Below are 20,993 nucleotides of genomic sequence, written 5' to 3'. Positions count from 1 at the left end.
AAAGTTAGATAACTCTGGCATGCATTTTGACAGAATTATGTGCCCTTTTTATACTTAGAAAATTGAAAATTTTGGTTAAGTTTTGTGTTTAGGTCCATTTTATTCCTTAAGTATCAAAGCTATTGCTTTCATACTTGCAACACTTACTAACTATCATAACGGGACTGTGCAGGCAAAGTTATGTAACTCTGACTGGCATTTTGACAGAATTATGTGCCCTTTTTATACTTAGAAAATTGAAAATTTGGTTAAGTTTTGTTTTTTGGTCCACTTTATTCCTACAGTATCAAAGCTATTGCTTTCATACTTGCAACACTTATTAACTATCATAAGGGGACTGTGCAGGCAAAGTTATGTAACTCTGACTGGCATTTGGACGGAATTATGGGCCTTTATACTTAGAAAATTGAAAATTTGTTTAAGTTTTGTGTTTTGGTCCTGTTTACCCCTAAAGTATCATAGATATTGCTTTCATACTTGGAACACTCGCAAACTATCATAAGGGTACAGTAAAAGGACAAGTTGCATAAGTCTGGTTGTCATTTTTACGGAATTATGGCCCTTTTTTGACTTAGTAACTTTGAATATATGGTTAAATTTTGTGTTTCGATCCACTTTACTTCTAAAGTATCAAGGCTATTGCTTTCAAACTTCAAATACTTTCATGCTATCATGAGGTTACTGTACCTGGCAAGTTGAATTTTACATTGACCTTTGAATGACCTTGACTCTCAAGGTCAAATTATTAAATTTTGCTAAAATTGCCATTACTTCTTTATTTATGATAAGATTTGATTAAACCATCCCCCGTGCCCTCCCCCCCCCCCCCCCCCCCCCCCCCCCCCCCGAATCCCCCCCCTATTTTTTTTTTTTTTTTTTTTTTTTAAGATCATCTCACAAATGACCACCACACCCTCGCACTATACCCCCCCCACCCCCCAAATTGTTTTTTTTAGACGGTTAAAAAACACAAATATTTATTTTTATTATTTTATGTTTGAAATACTGTCCAACCATCACACCCAAGAATCCCCCCACCCACCCACCCACCCCCCACCCCCCGAATTTTTTTTTTTGCATTTTTGGAAGATAATGTAATAAATGTCCACACCCCCACACTATACACCCCTCTCTCCACCCCTCCCTCCTTTGTGATTGAAATTGAGAGTCCCTTCACCTTTAAAAAGAAAATTGATGAGCGGTCTGCACCTGCAAGGCAGTGCTCTTGTCTGAACTTTACTGTGAAATGAACTGTATGATTATTACCATTAAAGGGAATGATTTGGATCATGATGTTCTTACATTTACAATAACTGTTACTAACAGAACCCAGTTTAAATATGCCCAATGTTTCTCATACCTTATATAGCTTTATTGGTTCATGTAAACCATATTAAAAATGCATGTCAAAAAGTATTGCCATTGCTCTTATAGTTACTCCATTGTGTATCAATCAATGAAATTAATACATGAATTCTTGAATTTGTAATATGTGAGAAGGTGCCTGGGAGTGTGAGACTGCATGTATACATTATATATTATTATATATTGATGGTAATTGTCCATCGATCACAGTTTTTATACTGCATAATTTATACATAATTATATGCCTGGCAATCGTCCATCACTCACAATTGTTATATACTTATGTTGGCTTGTCATTGGTAAGTTGTTTTCAATTTATTCAATTAATACTAAGGCATCCATATGTAAATTGTACCAGTCGGACATGTGTTCAGACCTATTGTGTGGCTATTGTTATAATATCAAGTCCAATCGGGTCCCATAATCCTGGTATTGATCTTAGGGTTCATACATAATTGTTCTCAATAAAAGAAAGTATATCTGTAACCACTGAAGCAGCACTCAACAGCTTATTGTCTGTATCAACACAGTTACAAAATCCCATATCTGTCTTGGTTTTGGTGTGTGGAGCAAGTTTTTCCATTCATAGATTGTTTGTGTGGCATAGTGGTAGCTAGCCTGGATTTAGAATCTGTGTAATATATCAAGATAAATGGCAACAGCATCAACTTCTTGGGTTTGTATGTTCTTGTGTATTAAGGCTAATAGGACTTTGGTTTATGCAATTAATTGTTTTTTTAGTGTATTAATATTGTACAAAACAGGCACACACTTACATTGAAAAGTAGTACACATCTTAATACTTATAATAATAATCTTTAAAAAAAAAATCAATTAACCGTGGCATTCCTTGTCACAATGCTGAGCTCAAGTAAGCATGACCAAACTTAATGTGACTGCTAACAAAGTTTTATTTTGTATACTGTGGTATTTTATGAATGTATCATGAGAGTTCAAAAAACTGTCAATATCCGCATTAACCCATTTATGCCCAGTGGACTCTCCCATCCTTCTAAGTTGGATCAATTTATTTCCAAAATAAGGGGTGTCAAGTATATTTATTTCTATATTTAGAATATTTCATAAAGAAATTCATTTAAGCAAACAGCGCAGACCCAGATGAGACGCCGCATAATGCGGCGTCGCCGCATTATGCGGCGTCTCATCTGGGTCTACGCTGTTTGCAATGTCCTTTTTTCAGGACGCTAGGCATAAATGGGTTAAAGATAAAGTATGGTAATAAGTGTAACACACCCAAATGATGTTCTGTTTAAACCTACGCTTAACTCATCTGATGTGTTGCTACATTCTCCCAAGCATTTAAATGTATTTGAACGACCATTGATTATCAACTGGGGTCCTTTATATATTGCAACCTGAAAAAGAATATTTTTCTCCGATCTCTTTCCTTATGTAGGCAATAAATGCATTTCAAAGGAAACACTTGTCGGAATAACATTCAGAAGTCTTTATTAGCATTCTGATTAGTTTTAATGAGACCAAAAATTTGCATATTCTTATCATACATATCCCAATCATAAAGCATAAAGCTGGGTAATATGAAAGCTGCTACTTCAGTTTCAATTGCTTGTCTGAAAAGACATTATATTGATTTGTAATTAAGACTGTTTTCTCGGGAATTGGCATGTATAAAAGTTCTTGTCTTCAAATTCAGTATATTAGTTTAAATAGTTATGATTTTATGAATATAACTTTATTTACAGTAGTTTACCCCTTTCCAACATTTGTGCATACACCTGAAATGTATCAACTTCCTAGACTATACCTGGTGCATGTTTGTTAATAAATATGAATGAAACTTCACAAACAATTGACGGGTAAGAAGTCAATATGAGCCTCACTCTACAAAAATGGGATTTAACCCTTTGCATGCTGGGAAATTTGTCGTCTGCTTAAATGTCGTCTGCTGAATTTCTAAAATTAGCATTTTCTTCGATTTTTTTCAAAGAATACTATCAGAATAGCAAGATAAGATAAGATAAGATTTATTTTGAGTCGGCAAGAGTTAAAACAACAAACATAAGCTCAGACAGCTTGTACAACCGACTATAAAACATGATGAATAAGAAATAACAAGTGTATAAAAGCTGAAAGACTGGAAACAATTTGTTCTACAATTAAAAGGCAGATATACATATAAATATATAGCATGATATTACAACATCAGATATGGTACTAAAAAGTTTAGATTTGTCTACATTAAAAGTGAGATAATTTTTTTAATAGAAAGAATAAAATATCAACTAGACACAGCATGCAGAGCATACAAAACATATCAAGCATACGGAGTATACATAGCATGCAGAGCATACAAAGCGTACGGAGCGTACAAAGCAACCAGAGTATACAAAGCGTAAGGCACACAAAGTATACATAGCATACATAGCATTCAACGCAAACAAAGCACACAAAGCATGCCAGGCATACAAATATACTAGGCATACACAGCACACAAAAATACACCAAGCAAACAAGGCATATAAAGTATATAGAGCAAAAAACACATGCAAAGCACACAAAGTATACAAGCAAACAATGCATATAAAGTATATAAAGCACACAAAAACATGCAAAGCACACAAAGTATACAAAGCATACAGATCACACAAAGCATATAGGGCCTACAAAGCATACAGAGCATGCAAAGCACACAAAGCATACAAAGCTAAGAAAATCTAGCACTATATAACATTATAGTAGAAAATGAACTTAAAACTAAGTGATGTGATGCTCCCTTGCTGTGGAAATCCCATTCAGTCTACAGCATTTGCACCTACAGATTTTTCCATTCCATGTCCCAATTAAAGTTTAAATTGCGAGAAGATTGTACATTTTCTAAAATCTTCTGGTAGGGAGTTCCACAGCGATGAATTTTTACCATATGTTGTTGTGCGTACCTGTGGTATCTGTAAAATATTGGTATATCTAAAATTTATGGTTGATTGTCTCTTAACAATTAAATCATTTAACAAAGGTGGAGAAATTTCATTTATGATTTTAAATGTTTCAATAGCCATTGATCTTATACGTCTTATTTGCAAGGACGGAAGGTCTACCTTTTGTAAAAGATCGATATATTGAGTGCTTTAGTCGTTGTATATAAAACGAATTGCCCTTTCTTGATTTTTTTCCATCTTTTTAATATTAGTTTCTGAACAGAAATGCCATGTCATTGGGCAAAAATTAAAATTTGAAAATACAAAGGTATGGAAAATTAAAAGCTTGTTTTTTACACTTAAATTTCTACCAACTCTTTTTAAGATGTTAATTTGAGTGGCTGCCTTCTTACATAATCCTTGTATACAAGTATCAAAATTTAGTTTATAGTCTATGTCAATAGCAAGTAGTTTAACAACTTTTTCACAAGTTATAGTAGCATCACCTATCTAAAATGAGTTTTTTTTTACAAGAAGTTGATTTGCCCATTGCAAAAGATTGAAATTTGTCAGGGTTAGCTTGCATCTTGTTAAAACGTTTTGTGGCGTCTCATCTGGATCCAAACTGTTTGCAAAGGCCTTCAAAATTCGGTTCCAGCGCTTAAAGGGTTAATGCGTTGTCCCTGATTAGCCTTGTCAAGTCCCACTGACTTATAAGGGACAAATTATCCAGTTAAATTGGATTTTTGCTAAGCAGAGACTTCCTGTATAAGGAAATATTCCTTAAAAACGTTATGTGTTGTCCCTGATTAGCCTGTACTGACTGCACAGGCTAATCTGGGATGACACTTTATGCACTTCGACTTGCGTTGACGTGTTTCAGGCAGTGCAGAAGGCGACCAATGTGGCGTACCAGGAGCACAATGTGTCTAGGGACAAGCGTGGGCAGGTGCTGGGAACCAAGTCAGGGTTCAGGGGCTGCACCGTCTGGCTGACTGGCCTATCTGGGGCTGGCAAGACCACCATCTCCTTTGCGCTGGAGGGTATGACATTAAATTTTTTTCCTGCTCAGATACGCATTGTAACGCATCTGTAGTCGTATAGAAAATCGAAGAAAATTAAAGCCCTTAGAAAATGAAAGAAAATTCTAGCGAAATTCAAGTTTGAAAGGGTTCTTTTTATGCCTCCTTTCAAAGAAGAGGGGGTATATTGTTTTGCACATGTTGGTCGGTCGGTCTGTCAGTCCACCAGATGGTTTCCAGATGATAACTCAAGAACACTTAGGCTTAGGATCATGAAACTTCATAGGTACATTGATCATGACTGGCAGATGACCCCTATTGATTTTCAGGTCACTAGGTCAAAGGTCAAGGTCACAGTGACTCGAAACAGTAAAATGGTTTCTTGATGATAACTTAAGAATGCTTACGCCTAGGATCATGAAACTTCATAGGTACATTGATCATGACTGGCAGATGACCCCTATTGATTTTCAGGTCACTAGGTCAAGGTCACAGTGACTCGAAACAGTAAAATGGTTTCCGGGTAATAACTCAAGAATACTTAGGCCTAGGATCATGAAACTTCATAGGTACATTTATCACGACTGGCAGATGACCCCTATTGATTTTCAGGTCACTAGGTCAAAGGTCAAGGTAACTGACTCGAAACAGTAAAATGGTTTCCGGATGATAACTCAAGAATGCTTACGCCTAGGATCATGAAACTTCATAGGTACATTGATAATGACTGGCAGATGACCCCTATTGATTTTCAGGTCACTAGGTCAAAGGTCAAGGTCACAGTGACTCGAAACAGTAAAATGGTTTCCTGATGATAACTCAAGAACACTTAGGCCTAGGATCATGAAACTTGTACATTGATCATGACTGGCAGATGACCCCTATTGATTTTCAGGTCACTAGGTCAAAGGTCAAGGTCACAGTGACAAAAAAAAAATTCACACAATGGCTGCATCTACAACTTACATATGGGGGGCATGCATGTTTTACAAACAGCCCTTGTTTATTCCTTAGATACTGAAGAGCAGCAAATACCAGTAGCATAAAACCTTAGAAGACTGAATTAAGTTACTGTCAGGCTGTTCTGGTTTTTTGCTGGTTGCATATAGCCATTTTCACTGCTTCTGACTGGGAAATGGTTCAGTTGCGTCTGAAGATGAGTTTTGTGGTTAACCACTTCAATTATAGTTAGCAAAATTGTGTGGACGATATTTCTTTGCTTACTGAATAATCATAAAAGATAACATACTTTAAGATATAGAGAAGGTAAATGTTGAGTGTAATATTTGTAGTTATTACAGAGATACGTTTTAATAACCTGAACGCACATTATTTACCTAATTACATGTGACCTAAGGTGACTTTTTGAATTGCTGCATTATGCTAGTAATAAAATTGTTAATGACTGGTTTTTTGTTTGCAGAGTACCTGGTGAGTCAGGGTATCCCAGCGTACAGTCTGGACGGTGACAACATCCGTACCGGTCTGAACAAGAACCTCGGCTTCACACAGGAGGATCGGGAGGAGAACATCCGTCGTATCTCCGAGGTGGCCAAGCTGTTTGCTGACGGAGGCATTGTCTGCATCACTGCCTTCATTAGCCCCTATGCCAAGGTATGTGTGCCTTCATAAGGCCCTATGCCAAGGTGGACTGGGGAATGTTCATGATCAACTCTTTGGGAATATGGGGCTTAATACATGTGCGTTAAGTGTCATCCCATTTTAGCCTGTGCAGTCAGGCACCACACTTTCCTTTTTTATAGTATTATTCGTTTAAAAAAAGTCTTTTCTCGTGGAAAATTCATTTTAGGCTGAAAATGTGCATTCCTTACAGGCTAATCTGGGACGGCACTTTACGCACATACATTAAGCCTGGTTTTCTGAGAGCACAGCTATTAGCCTGTTCACAAACAAAAAATTGTCTGCTTTTCTCTTGGTCTAAGGTTGTCAAAGGTTTTGTAGTAAATCAGTATCATAATGCAAAATCATCTGTTATTAACCCTTTGCATGCTGGGAAATTTGTCGTCTGCTAAAATGTCGTCTGCTGAATTTCTAAAATTAGCATTTTCTTCGATTTTTTTCAAAGAATACTATCAGAATAGCAAACAGTTTGGATCCTGATGAGACGCCATGTTCTGTGGCGTCTCATCTGGATCCAAACTGTTTGCAAAGGCCTTCAAAATTCGGTTCCCTCACTGAAAGGGTTAACTGCTGAATTTTAAATGCATGTATGGTCAGTGAAATCCTTGATGTACAATATCTTTTGGAACTATTATAAATAAACTTCTTTTGGAAGTATGGTATATACACTGCTGTTATACAATTAAGGAATAAAAATTCCAGTGGTTGATAAAAGGTTATAAGGCAATATACCTGTCAGTGTGAAACATTTCAGCTAAACATAATCCATATTTGCTTTTGTTTCAATGTTTAAACAGGTACTGAGTTTTTCTAGTTTTGATAAATTTCTAAATAAGCAATAAATATGTTGTCAATGGTGTTTGGAAAATATATTCTACAGTTTAATTTCATTGTGTGCACCCTTAAATTCAAGCAAATTCGTGTTCTTTTTTATGTGAGCCTGTGCTGGAAAAACCGATTTTAATGCATGTGCATAAGGTGCTGACCCAGATTAGCCTGTGCAGTCTGAACAGGCTAATTAGGCACAATACTTACTGCCAAAACTGATTTTTTCACGCATTAGAGACTTTGGTTTAACTTTAAATTCCATACAACCGGACATCGGACCCTGATAAGCCTGTGTGGACTACACGGGGTAAATGGGACAACAGTGGATGCACATGCATTAACTCTTTCAGTGCGGGAACCGAATTTTGAAGGCCTTTGCAAACAGTTTGGATCCAGATGAGACGCCACAGCAGACGACATTTTAGCAGACGACAAATTTCCCAGCATGCCAAGGGTTAAGCCTGGTTTTCGCAGAACAAGGCTCATATGTAATCTCATTGATATTTTTATCATGGATTTTTTTATATAATTATTAAGAATATCATTTATATTTCATCATGATTCCATGATTTGTGTCTCTCACAGGACCGTCAGATTGCCCGGGAGTTGCATGAGGCGGCAGGGCTAAAGTTTGTAGAGGTGTTTGTGGATACGCCCATTGAAGTCTGTGAGCAGAGAGATGTGAAGGGCCTCTACAAGAAAGCCAGGGCAGGCATCATCAAGGGTTTGTAATAATAGGTGTCAATATTGTCAATCACAGGACGATGGTGATAACTACTGAATAATTACTTCAAACTATGTATGAGCTTCTTTGTGTGAAAAAGGGGCTTAATACATGTGCATAAAGTGTTGCACAGGACAACCAGGGACAAAGCTTTCTGCTTAAATTGGATGTTTGCTTAGAAGAGACTTCCTTTAGACGAAAAATACCATACAAGCGGAAAGAGGAATCCCTGATTAGCCTGTGTCAATTGCACAGGCTTATCTGGGGTGACACTTTACGTACATAAATTAAACCCTGTTTTCCCAGAGGGATTCTCAAATGTTTGCCTATTTCTAGGTTTCACTGGGATTGACTCGGGCTATGAGCGCCCTGAGAACCCTGAGGTGATCGTGAAGACTGCGGACCAGAGTGTGGACGAGAGTGTACAGGAGGTGGTCCAACATCTCGTGGAAAAGGTGTCAGAGTTGTGTCTCTTGAACAATTGTATATTGAACTGTTGGTACTTGAAACAAGTCATATTTTCACTTGGTGTCTGTTCTTATGGTGGTTTCCAAGATATATGTTTGTTAACTTGTTAGTAATGCATGATCTATTTTAAAATAATTTGTTTCCATTGACATAACTTGCATAATAAATTGTAAACAAAAAATTGTTTGAATGAAACAAAAAAGAAAACAAGCTATATTTAATGGGACCTTTTCACAGATTTTTGGCATGTATTGCAGTTTGTCATTAAATGCTTTATATTGATAAATGTAAACATAGGATCTAAAAAGCTCCAGTGAAAAACAAGAAAATTAAAGAAAGAAAAAGTTAACGTCAACTTTTACGCACTTGTGGTCCCTTAGAAAGTTAAATTTTATCGAAGACCTTTCTTACTAGATTCAAGTTTCAAAGGCTTCATTTTCAACCCTTAGGTACTAATGCACAGCAAACAGCATTAAACCTGAACAGACTGCGAGTTACTCACAGGCTGTTCTGGTTTTATACTGGTTGCAAAAGGCATTTTCACTTTGCTTCTTATGGGGGAAAGGTTTAAAACAAAAACACTTTTTAATCATTTATTTGCAAGGAGTTACCTGAATTTTTTTTTTTACATAAAACAGGAGGTGGTTCCATCAAGCGCAGTGAACAATGTTCGTGAACTGTTTGTCCCGGAGAACCGTGTGGCTGCCGTGCGCGCAGAGGCTGCGGCCCTCCCCAGTCTAGACATCACTGAGGTAACTGGCATCGTATACATGGACTCACTCAAGCACAACACACAATTCAGCTGTTACAAACCACATTTGAGCTGTTGGAAAACAGGGTTTAATGCATGTGCGGAAAGTGTCGTCCCAAATAATCTTGTGTTATTTGTACTGGAGAGTATTCCTTTAAACAAAAATATTCCATAAAGCCAAACGTTTTTTGTTTTTTTTCCTGATTAGCCTGTGTGAACTGCATAAGCTTATCTGGGACAACACTTAAAGCGCGGCACATGCATTATAAGTATGCATTGTGCTATTTTATGCCAGAATAAATATATGAATAAATATATGTATTACACCCCGTGTTTATGAGCTTATTTATTTTAATGTCATAAATACATACCTGCTATCCCTAGCTATACTTTTCTAGGTGGGTTAGCTTTTTTAAATTTTGTTTTCTATCATAAACTCGGTAAGGTGGCATATAGCAGTTGAATTGTCCGTCTGTATGTCAGTGTGTCAGTATTTCAGTGTGTCATATGTCAGTCTGTCCGAAAAACATTTTGAGCATAAATTTTTCATTATAGAAGAAAAAACTTGATATATGGCCAAAAAAAAAAGTGTCAAATATATGGCGTCCGAAAACTTTAACCTTGACCATAACTTTTTTATTTTTAATATTTAAGATAGCAACTTGATATTTGGCATGTGTATCTCATGAAGCTGCACATTTTGAGTGGTGGAAAATCAAGGTCAAGGTCATCCTTCAAGGTAAAAAGATAAAAAAATAATTCAAAGCGGCGCTCTCATGAAGCTGCACATTTTGATTGGTAGCAAGTTCAAGGTCAAGGTCATCCTTCAAGGTCAAGGTCATCCTTCAAGGTCAAAGGTAAAAAAATCAAAATCAAAGCGGCGTTGTCATGAAGCTGCACATTTTGACCGATGGAAGGTCAACCAAAAAAAAAATTCAAAGCGGCATTATCGTGAAGCTGCACATTTTGAGTGGTGGAAGTTTAAGGTCAAGTTCATCCTTCAAGGTCATGGTCATCCTTCAAGGTCAAAGGTCAAAAAATAATAATTTCAAAGCCGCGTTTTCATAAAGCTGCACATTTTGAGTGGTGGAAGTTCAAGGTAAAAGGTAAAAAAATTTTTTTTTTTTTTCAAAGCAGCGCAATAGGGGGCATTGTGTTTCTGACGAACACATCTCTTGTCCTCATGATATTTTAATACCATGTTCATACATTATAAAATCTTTCAATAAAATAAGTAATGGTTATTTTGTTTGGTCTTTACGCACAGTCATTTAGCACAGTTTTCCCAAAACGTGACTCATATATAGTTATTTCTCATTGCCAGGTGGACCTGCAGTGGACCCAGGTGCTGTCAGAGGGGTGGGCATCACCCCTGAAGGGCTTCATGAGAGAGAGGGAGTTCTTGCAGTGCCAGCACTTTGGCTGCCTTCTGGATGGTAGGTTGTGATTGCTGATGTGTAACTTATAGTTGGTTTAAAGATGAGCTGCATTCTGGGTAAACTGGGCTTAATGCATGTGCATAAATGTTGTCCCAGATTAGCCTGTGTTGTCTGCACAGTCTAATCAGGGACAACACTTTCCACTTGTATTGAACTTTAAGGAAGTCTGTTTTATACAAAAAACAGTTATGTCAAAACATTCGTCCCTGATTAGCCTGCATGCATGGACTGCACAGGCTAATATGGGACAATACTTAACACATTTGAATTAAGATAAGTTTTCCCAGAACGAGGCTCATATGACGGAAGAACAAGCAATATCAAAGACCTAATACTTTGTGTAATGCTGTATTGCATAACAATAAGTTCTGCTTATGAGACATTAAAATATACTTAAACCTGCGATTGTGTTCTTAGAAACTAATCTTTCAAGTAAAGAATGTGAAATTAATTATATATCAGCTTTTTTGACTCTCATAAATTAATGTATGTAAAATAATCAAAACTTATTGACCCAAGGTCTGTCTGCTTTGTTAGTCCTCTACCGGTTTCACCGGAGGGGACTTATGGTTTCGTCTCCGTCCGTCAGTCACACTTTTCTGGATCCTGCGATAAGTTTAAAAGTTCTTAATATTTTTTCATGAAACTTTGAACATGGATAGATGGCAATTTGGACATTATGCATGTCATTTCATTTCGTTCCTACGTCAAAAATTATGGTTGCTATGGCAACAAATAGACAAGACATACTGCTGAAAATGGTGGTTTTCTGGATCCTGCGATAACTTTTAAAGTTTTTAATATTTTTTCATGTAACTTGAAACATGGATAGACGGCAATATGGACATTATGCACGTCATTTCATTTCGTTCCGACGTCAAAAATTCTGGTTGCTATGGCAACAAAGAGACTAGAAATACTGCTGAAAATGGTGGTTTTCTGGATCCTGCAATAACTTTTGAAGTTTTTAATATTTTTTCCTGAAACTTGAAACATGGATAGATAGTAATATAGGAATTATGCACGTCTGTTTATTTTGTTCCTTAATAAAAAAAATTGGTTGCTATGGCAACTAATATATATAAAAAAATCTGGAATTTCTGACAATGGTGGAGACGGTAGGGGACTTATATTGCTTGACAATAGTCTTGTTAACACATGTTAGATAGGCACTTGTTTTAATTGGATGGCTTGACATAAACAAACCCTTTGTTGCTCAGAAGCCAAGTGAAAATGTCTATATGCAAGCATTATAAAACCATAACAGCCTGTGAGTAACTTTGTCTGCACAGGCTTATAAGGGACGAAACTTTCTGCCTTGTCTGGACTTTCTTTAGAAGATAATTACTTTAAAACAAAAAAGTCGTCCCATATTAGCCTGTGCGTACTGCACTTGCTTATCTTGGACATCACTTTATGCACATGCATTAAGCCCAGTTTTCCCGGAATGAGGCTCATATAAAACTTTATGCCATGTTTTTGTATGCCAGGTGGTGTCACCAACCAGTCGATTCCGATCGTGCTGCCTGTGCACTCCAATGACAAGGATCGCATCAGCGGGTGTGCAGCCTTCTGTCTTCGCTATGATGGCAAGCCAGTGGCCATTCTACGCGACCCGGAGTTCTATGAGCACAGGAAGGAGGAACGCTGCAGTCGACAGTTTGGGACAAGCAATCAGGGGCACCCGTATGTGAAGGTATGTTGTGAAAATACTAAGAAGCATTTGCAGGGTTAAAACTTTAATTATTAGACATGTAGAACAAACGTAATATTTAAAGAACAACATGAAAGGTCTAAACATCATGTCTAACTGGCACTTGCAGTCTTATTGTACCATTGTGCTCGCAAGAATTGTTATTCAATTAAAATACGTTCAAACAGGTGAAATTTCCACCAGCCAAAAATATATAAAAGAACTTCTCTAAATTTGTACTAGTTAACTAATAATATGTCAGTACATTTCAGATGCTCATTATTAAGTTATTCTTTAAACTTAATTGACCATATATTTTTATTTTTTCAGAAACATAGTCTGCGGTCTTTGAATAAACTGTTTTAAAAAGATCATTTCTAACTGAAAAAAGTGTGTGTGACAAGTTTTACCAAAAGTAGGAAAAATGATAAATATTGCCCTGGTACCCTGTAAGTAACGCTCTGATTGTCTCTGTAGATGATATACGAGGGTGGAGACTGGCTGGTGGGCGGCGACCTTGAAGTGCTGGAGAAGATCACCTGGGGGGACGGGCTGGATGAGTACAGGCTCACACCCAGGCAGCTCAGACAGAAGTTCAGGAGCATGAGGGTGTGTAGGCATGTTAACCCTTTGAATGCTGGGAAATTTGTCTTCTGCTTAAATGTCGTCTGCTAAATTTCTAAAATTAGCATTTTTCTTCGATTTTTTTCAAAGAATACTATCAGAATAGCAAACAGTTTGGATCCTGATGAGACGCCACAAACTGTTTGCAAAGGCCTTCAAAATTCTGTTCCCGCACTGAAAGGATTAATAATAATATTGCAGCCAACGGTGTAATTTTATGAACAATAAGACGTTTTACCATTTTATGAACAATAAGACGTTTTACCCAATTACGATGTTTCAGTAAACGATTAAACTACAAAGCTCTTTTTTCGTTTCAAATGAAATCTCTTCTATAACAAAATCTACTCTAGGTGGAAATTTTCATCTCAGATTAGCCTGTGCAGACTGCTAAGGCTATTTTAATTTCATAAATACATACCTGCTATCTCTAGCTATTAAGAAAACTTGTTTTGGGAAATAATTTAAGCACATAAATTGAAGCCAAGTTTTCCCAGAACCAGGAACAATTGTGTTCTTGATCTTTGCCCAGGCTGATGCAGTGTTTGCCTTCCAACTGCGTAACCCGATTCACAACGGCCACGCCCTTTTGATGACAGACACCCACCGCAGACTTGTAGAGAGGGGATTCAAGAAACCAGTACTTCTACTGCATCCACTAGGTAAGGGAGCTTACTGTGACAATATTGGTAACTATGGTAGTGGACAATAATTATGTGCATTCATGTCTCTCAGATAGCAAATGCCAATTGGTCATTGTTAACAGGATTTGTATGTTAACTTGTTACTTATGCAATCCAAATAATACAAAAAATGGGTAAGTTCATGATCTAAATTAACAATTGATGCTCTATGAAAAGGGGGTTTAATGCATGTGCGTAAGTGTCTTCCCAGATAAGCCTGTACAGTCGGCACAGGCTAAACAGGGACGACACTTTCTGCTTTTATGATATTTTCTGTGTAAAGAAAGTCTCTTCTTAGCAAAAATTCAGTTTGAGCGGAAAGTGTCGTCTCTGATTAATTTGTGCAGACTGCACAGGCTCATCTGGGACGCCACTACCCACATGCATTAAACCCCTTTTTCACAGAGCACGGCTCAATTATATTATTAAGGTTATTTTTGGTTTTACTTATGTTAAACATGTTCATGTCAAATATACTTTTGATACCTTGAGCTAAACAAAAGTGTAAAGGAAATGTAATATGATTGGCTGGCTTGTAGGCTTAAAGTGATATTATTGGCATCTCACAGTTTATAGGTGTCTATCGCAACCCTTGTTTATTTTTGGTGTTTTCACTGCATATACACTTATATTTGTTAATGCAGCATCAACATACTAAAACAATATCCCAGAAAGAGAAAAATGATGCATTTGAATATCAACCATACTTTTGTTTGACAACTTATCACGCATGTACAATGTGAACCTAAATTTAGTTTTAGTGCAGATTCGTTTATACGACACAAAGACTCAATTTTGTTTTACGGATCATTTCGGCTTACAGGACTGGGTGAGTCACGTAAAATATCGAATATAAAATATTTATTTTATAAACAACTGGAAGCAAGATAAGTTGCAGATAATTGGTCAGTAACCACATTGTAACTTACTCTTTTGACCTGTTAATTCTTTTCTGCTCAATTTAACAGTGAAAAATGCCTATAATATCACTTAAATAACAGAAAATATTTTAACATTCTGGAATAAATTTTATTTTTCACAAGACATACATACCTCATGTATGTTTTGTTTAACATAAATATGTAATTATGTGAAAGGATTGTTACATTGGTGTCCATTTCTGTCAAGACTTAAGCACCGTCAATTAGATTGTTGAACAAGATGAACGACAGCTTACAATAAAATAAATTACCACTGACACATGTCACTTTTGCTACTATGTATGCCTGGTATATTGTCTTTTATTTTGTTGATTATTTAATCAGTAAAATTACTTGCAGAAAACATGTTGCACTCGATGTATATGCAAGCCTTAACAAAATGGACAACAGCAAATTAATAATGTTATGTGCATTTATGTTCTAATTGAACTAGATAGACTCATTTAGTAATCAAGCTTTATCTGTACTGTTAATAAGGGAATAATACCCAGTCCGCAATGTCTTCTCTAAACAAAAATTTAATCTAGGTGGAAGGTGTCCTGACTGATTAGCAAGTATGGACTGACTGCACAAGTTGATCTGGACATATTACGGACATGCATTAAGCCCTGCTTTCCCAGAGCGTGACTGATATTTTTGATATTGTTACCAGGTGGTTGGACAAAGGATGATGACGTGCCCCTTCCAGACAGAATGAAGCAGCACAAGGCCATTCTAGATGAGGGCATACTGGACCCTGACACCACTGTACTCGCCATCTTTCCGTCGCCCATGATGTACGCAGGACCCACAGAGGTGCAGTGGCACGCCAAGGCCAGGATGGCTACAGGGGCTAACTTCTACATCGTGGGGCGAGACCCTGCTGGCATGCCTCACCCGGATGGCAACAAGGACTTGTATGATCACAGTCATGGCTCCAAGGTGAGGCTTTTAAGTTCTATAGGCTTTATTTATTGGTCGTTTCTTTTAGATTTTCAATCATAGGGTTGATTAGTTTCCTTGGAATTTTTATTTTACTATTTCAGTTACATGTAAAGTTAGGATTGGTATATTTTTAGCTCACCTGTCACGAAGTGACATGGTGAGCTTATGTGACCGTGTGATGTCCTGCGTCCGTATGTGCGTGCGTCCGTCAACAATTTGTTTGTGTAGACAGTAGAGGTCACAGTTTTCATCCAATCTTTATGAAATTTGGTCAGAATGTTTATCTTGATGAAATCTGGGTTGGGATTGTATTTGGGTCATCTGGGGTCAAAAACTAGGTCAAATAATTGAAAAACCTTGTGTACACCATAGTGGTCGCAGTTTTCATCCAATCTTTATCAAATATGGTCAGAATTTTTGGTCAGAATGCTTATCTTGATGAAATCTGGGTTGGATTGTATTTGGGTCATCTGAGGTCAAAAACTAGGTCACTAAGTCAAAAACTAGGTCAAATAACAGAAAAACCTTGTGTAGACAATAGAGGTCGCAGTTTTCATACAATCTTTTTGAAATTTGGTCAGAATCTTTATCTTGATGTAATCTGGGTTGGGATTGTATTTGGGTCATCTGGGGTAAAAAAACTAGGTCACTAGGTCAAAAACTAGGTCAAATAATAGAAAAACCTTGTGTAGGCAATAGAGGTCGCAGTTTTCTTCCAATCTTTATGAAATGAGGTCTGATTGTTTATCTTGATGAAATCTGGGTTGGGATTGTATTAGGGTCATCTGAGGTCAAAAACTAGGTCACTAGGTCAAATAATAGAAAAACAGTCAACAATTTGTTTGTGTAGACAGTAGAGGTCACAGTTTTCATCCAATCTTTATGAAAATTGGTCAGAATGTTTATCTTGATAAAAACTGGGTTGGGATTGTATTTGGGTCATCTGGGGTCAAAAACTAGGTAACTAGGTCAAATAATAGAAAAACCTTGTATTGACAATAGAGGTTGCAGTTTTCGTCCAATCTTAATGAAATTTGGTCAGAATGTTTATCTTGATGAAAACTGGGTTGGGAATGTATTTGGGTCATCTTGGGTCAAAAACTAGGTCACTAGGTCAAATTATAGAAAAACCTTGTGTAGACAATAGAGGTCACAGTTTTCATCCAATCTTCATGAAATTTGGTCAGAATGTTGGTCTTGAAGAAATCTGGGTTGGGATTGTATTTGGGTCATCTGGGGTCAAAAACTAGGTCACTAGGTCAAATAATAGAAAAAACTTGTGTAGGCAATAGAGGTCACAGTTGTCATCCAATCTTTATCAAATTTGATCAGAATGTTTATCTTGATGAAATCTGGGTTGGGATTGTATTTGGGTCACCTGGGGTCAAAAACTAGGTCAAATATTAAAAAAACCTTGTGTAGACAATAGAGGTCACAGTTTTCATCCAATCTTTATGAAATTTGGTCAGAATGTTTATCTTGATGGTTTCTGGGTTGGGATTGTATTTGGTTAGTCAGGTGAGCGATTAAGGGCCATCATGGCCCTCTTGTTATTAAATGTGGTCTGGGTAGAAAAATCTTCATAGGAGGCACACTCAAAATTAATGTTGGATACCAGCACTGTTAACATCATCATTAGCATAAATCATGGTCATATGTTATGCTTAAAAAGTAAAAATGCTGAAGGATATCTTTAGTACATGAACATTTAAAACAGATCACCAGTTTTGACTAACAATAACTTTACACAAACACATCACTTAACAGTTTAAATTGAGTTGAGAATAATAATGTAAACAAGTGCATTTAAAAAGTAAGAGAATGGCATTCTCATTTTCAATTGTTAATGTTTTGATCACTTAGCATAAGACTTAAAATCAAAAACTATTTTTGTAATAATAGTATTGTGTTCGCCAAAGATATTTAAAGAAAATACATGCTTCTATCTTTATTCTTTGTGATAATTTTTTCGGCAAATCAGGTAAAAACATTGGCAGCTTTGAGTATTAAAATGTTACCAGTGCTACTAGTAAGTGCAAATAATTGCATCAGTAACTGACAACTGCCCTACTTGAATTGGAATGGCTGTCGAAATCATTTCATGACCATTCCCCTCGCAAGTAATGTTCTGGGCTGGGAAGCAAACCCGTGATCCTGGGCTTATTGGACCAGCACTAAACATATTGTGCTATCCAGTCCATCTTTTTAGCAGACATTCTGTTGTTTTTTCTGACTAAATGTTCCATTTTAATGTGAATGTTTATTTTTCACTTAAATTTAAGATTCTGTTACTATAATTTTCATACTATGCAAGGCTTAATAAGCAAGGCAGGTTTGGGCATTTCCTCATAAGATGACACAATTTTCAAACGGTTTTATGTAAAATGGCCCGATATTTGTATGCAGGCTTGCCAGTACTTCTTTGTTAACCCTTTGCATGTTGGGAAATTTGTCGTCTGCTAAAATGTTGTCTGCAGAATTTCTAAAATTAGCATTTTCTTCGATTTTTTTCAAAGAATACTATCAGAATAGCAAACAGTTTGGATCCTGATGAGACGCCATGTTCTGTGGCGTCTCATCTGGATCCAAACTGTTTGCAAAGGCCTTTCAAATTCGGTTCCCGCACTGAAAGGGTTAAATTGAATATTGTTTAAATAGATAGACGGGGCCTGACTGCCATCTACTGTAAACGTATAGAAATTCGTCGGTATGAAATTTCGTGGTTGAATAAAAATCAACAAATTCGTTGACACGTAATTTCGTTGATTTCATTTTTTTGGGGAATACTGACCGTAATAATAATTAAACTTTTATTAAAACAACCAGAGTAATAACGAAGCATAATCTGCTAATCTGTGTTGACAGCAAGACTTCGGGTTAATGTGTGCTGAAGCATAAAAGTGTTGCCGAATGCCAATAATTGTCGAAAAGGTCGATAATGCGGCGCACATGTGGGTCCCTGCTCGCTAATTGCCATCAATGTTGTTTTGACAATATGTGCAATTCTCAGCGCAATCGGTCTCTTAGTAGTAACAATTAAGTAATAAGGTCCCCAAAATACACGTGTGAAAACCGTTATATCTCTTTTAACGTTAATTGGCACTAATTAACATAGGTGATAAATTTGCAAACTGTTAATTTGACGACGTCACGTAAAAAGTATTATTACCCAGACACTTATCAAGAAAACAACATATTGTATTAACTAGCATATCTCAATCAAACAATGTCTCTTTCAAAATGGTTGAAAACGGAAACAGTTCAGACACGTTCCCCTACTATAGCAGGATTGCCTGACCTTGCAAAGGCTAAGTCTATGACTGAAGCATTATTGACACAGGTCGCTAACGATTCAGTGGAAGAAAACATTTTCAATTCGAAAATATTTTAATTAACCAAGAAATTGTGTAATGTGACCTACTGAAGTGAAGTAATTATTACAAAAAACAAATATCTCGGATAACCGAAAACAAAAGAAAATGTCGGAAACGACATTCGGAAATGACCGATTTCGGCTAAAAGAATGTATAAATAATCGTTGGTACTTGAATTCGTGGTTCAGTGGATCAACGAAATCCACGAAAATTCGTACTACACGAAATTTAATGATTTTACAGTATCTATTTAAACAATAGTCAATTTAACCCTTTCAGTGCGGGAACCGAATTTGAAAGGCCTTTGCAAACAGTTTGGATCCAGATGTCTGTTGCAAAAACGCTAGTGCTTTACCATTTATTTTTTGGTAGATTTTCACATTTTAACCGGTAATAATTCATTAACTCTTCCAGTGCTGAAACCGAATTTTGAAGGCCTTTGCAAACAGTTTGGATCCAGATGAGACGCCACAGAACATGGCGTCTCATCAGGATCCAAACTGTTTGCTATTCTGATAGTATTCTTGGAAAAAAATCGAAGAAAATGCTAATTTTAGAAATTCAGCAGACAATATTTTAGCAGACAACAAATTTCACAGCATGCAAATGGTTAAAAAAATATTTCATAACATTTTGCTTGCTATTGCAGGTTCTCACAATGGCCCCTGGTCTCACCCAGCTGGAGATTGTACCATTCCGTGTGGCTGCTTACAACACAAAACTCAAGAAGATGGACTTCTACAACCCTGAGAAGAAAGACGACTACGACTTCATCTCCGGCACTCGCATGAGGAAACTTGCCAGGGATGGTCAGAATCCACCAGATGGCTTCATGTCTCCCAAAGCTTGGAAAGTTCTACAAGACTACTACCAGAATCTTCAAAATTCTTAAATTGTTGATCAAATATTACCAAAAAGTGGGGCCATTAACTTCATAAGCATAGTAGATTTCCATGTTGCTATATCAAATATTTTATTAATCAGTGGTGTATGGTTTTTCAAACGAACATTATTTAAAAAGAAAACTTTACAAAATAGGACTCGGACAATGTAAATGATTTCTAAGTTGATCAGGGTTTTACACAATAAAATACAATAGTTTACATTGATTTTATATTGATTTTAAACATTTCTAATAGACTGCTACAAGAATCTTCAAAATTCTTAAATTATCCATCAAATATTTCCAAACAGTGAGACCATTAACTTGATATATGCATATTAGATTTGCATGTTCCTATATCAAATATTTTATTAATCAGTGGTGTTTGGTTTTTCAAACGAACATAATTAAAAAATTAATTACAACATTGGACTCGGACCATGTTCATGTTTAGCTAAGTTGATAAAAGGGTTTTACACTATAAAATACAATATTTTACATTGATACATTGATATTAAACATTTTAACTGTTTTTATAGTATATAAGTTTACATGCATGCACAATTTAGAAGCCTTGAAACATTTTACATTTTAATGTCGATTTACCAGACTTTTTTTATACATGGTCTTTAAAATCTAGAATATTTGTTATGACTATATATAGAATTTATCTTTACTTTTCTTCCAATTTTATGGTTATTTTAAAACATAGAAGGAAATAAAAATGAAACAATAT

At 36.4% G+C, this 20,993-nt stretch overlaps 1 protein-coding gene across 5 annotated transcripts in view; it reads left to right on the top strand.

Annotated features, from left to right (window-relative positions):
- LOC127866743 (bifunctional 3'-phosphoadenosine 5'-phosphosulfate synthase-like) overlaps positions 1–20,992 on the top strand; it is a 38,853-nt gene extending 17,861 nt beyond the window's left edge. For 4 of the 5 annotated variants that reach the window (XM_052407518.1, XM_052407514.1, XM_052407517.1 and 1 more), the window contains exons 2-12: positions 5,146–5,305; positions 6,708–6,898; positions 8,339–8,477; positions 8,814–8,932; positions 9,584–9,697; positions 11,021–11,132; positions 12,626–12,831; positions 13,306–13,437; positions 13,985–14,114; positions 15,729–15,997; positions 20,024–20,992. In XM_052407518.1, the coding sequence (XP_052263478.1) occupies positions 5,146–5,305; positions 6,708–6,898; positions 8,339–8,477; positions 8,814–8,932; positions 9,584–9,697; positions 11,021–11,132; positions 12,626–12,831; positions 13,306–13,437; positions 13,985–14,114; positions 15,729–15,997; positions 20,024–20,266 (1,815 nt within the window). In that variant the 3' untranslated portion in view covers positions 20,267–20,992. Of the gene's footprint in view, positions 1–1,904; positions 2,042–5,145; positions 5,306–6,707; positions 6,899–8,338; positions 8,478–8,813; positions 8,933–9,583; positions 9,698–11,020; positions 11,133–12,625; positions 12,832–13,305; positions 13,438–13,984; positions 14,115–15,728; positions 15,998–20,023 lie in introns of those variants that run through there. The other variant, XM_052407515.1, reaches the window with a different exon arrangement.
- Position 20,993: the final 1 nt, after the last annotated feature.

Source organism: Dreissena polymorpha, chromosome 2 (assembly GCF_020536995.1).
Source record: "Dreissena polymorpha isolate Duluth1 chromosome 2, UMN_Dpol_1.0, whole genome shotgun sequence".
Classification (NCBI taxonomy): domain Eukaryota; kingdom Metazoa; phylum Mollusca; class Bivalvia; order Myida; family Dreissenidae; genus Dreissena; species Dreissena polymorpha.
The sequence above is the reverse complement of the archived record's forward strand: the minus strand, read 5'-3'. Positions and strand labels throughout refer to the sequence as shown.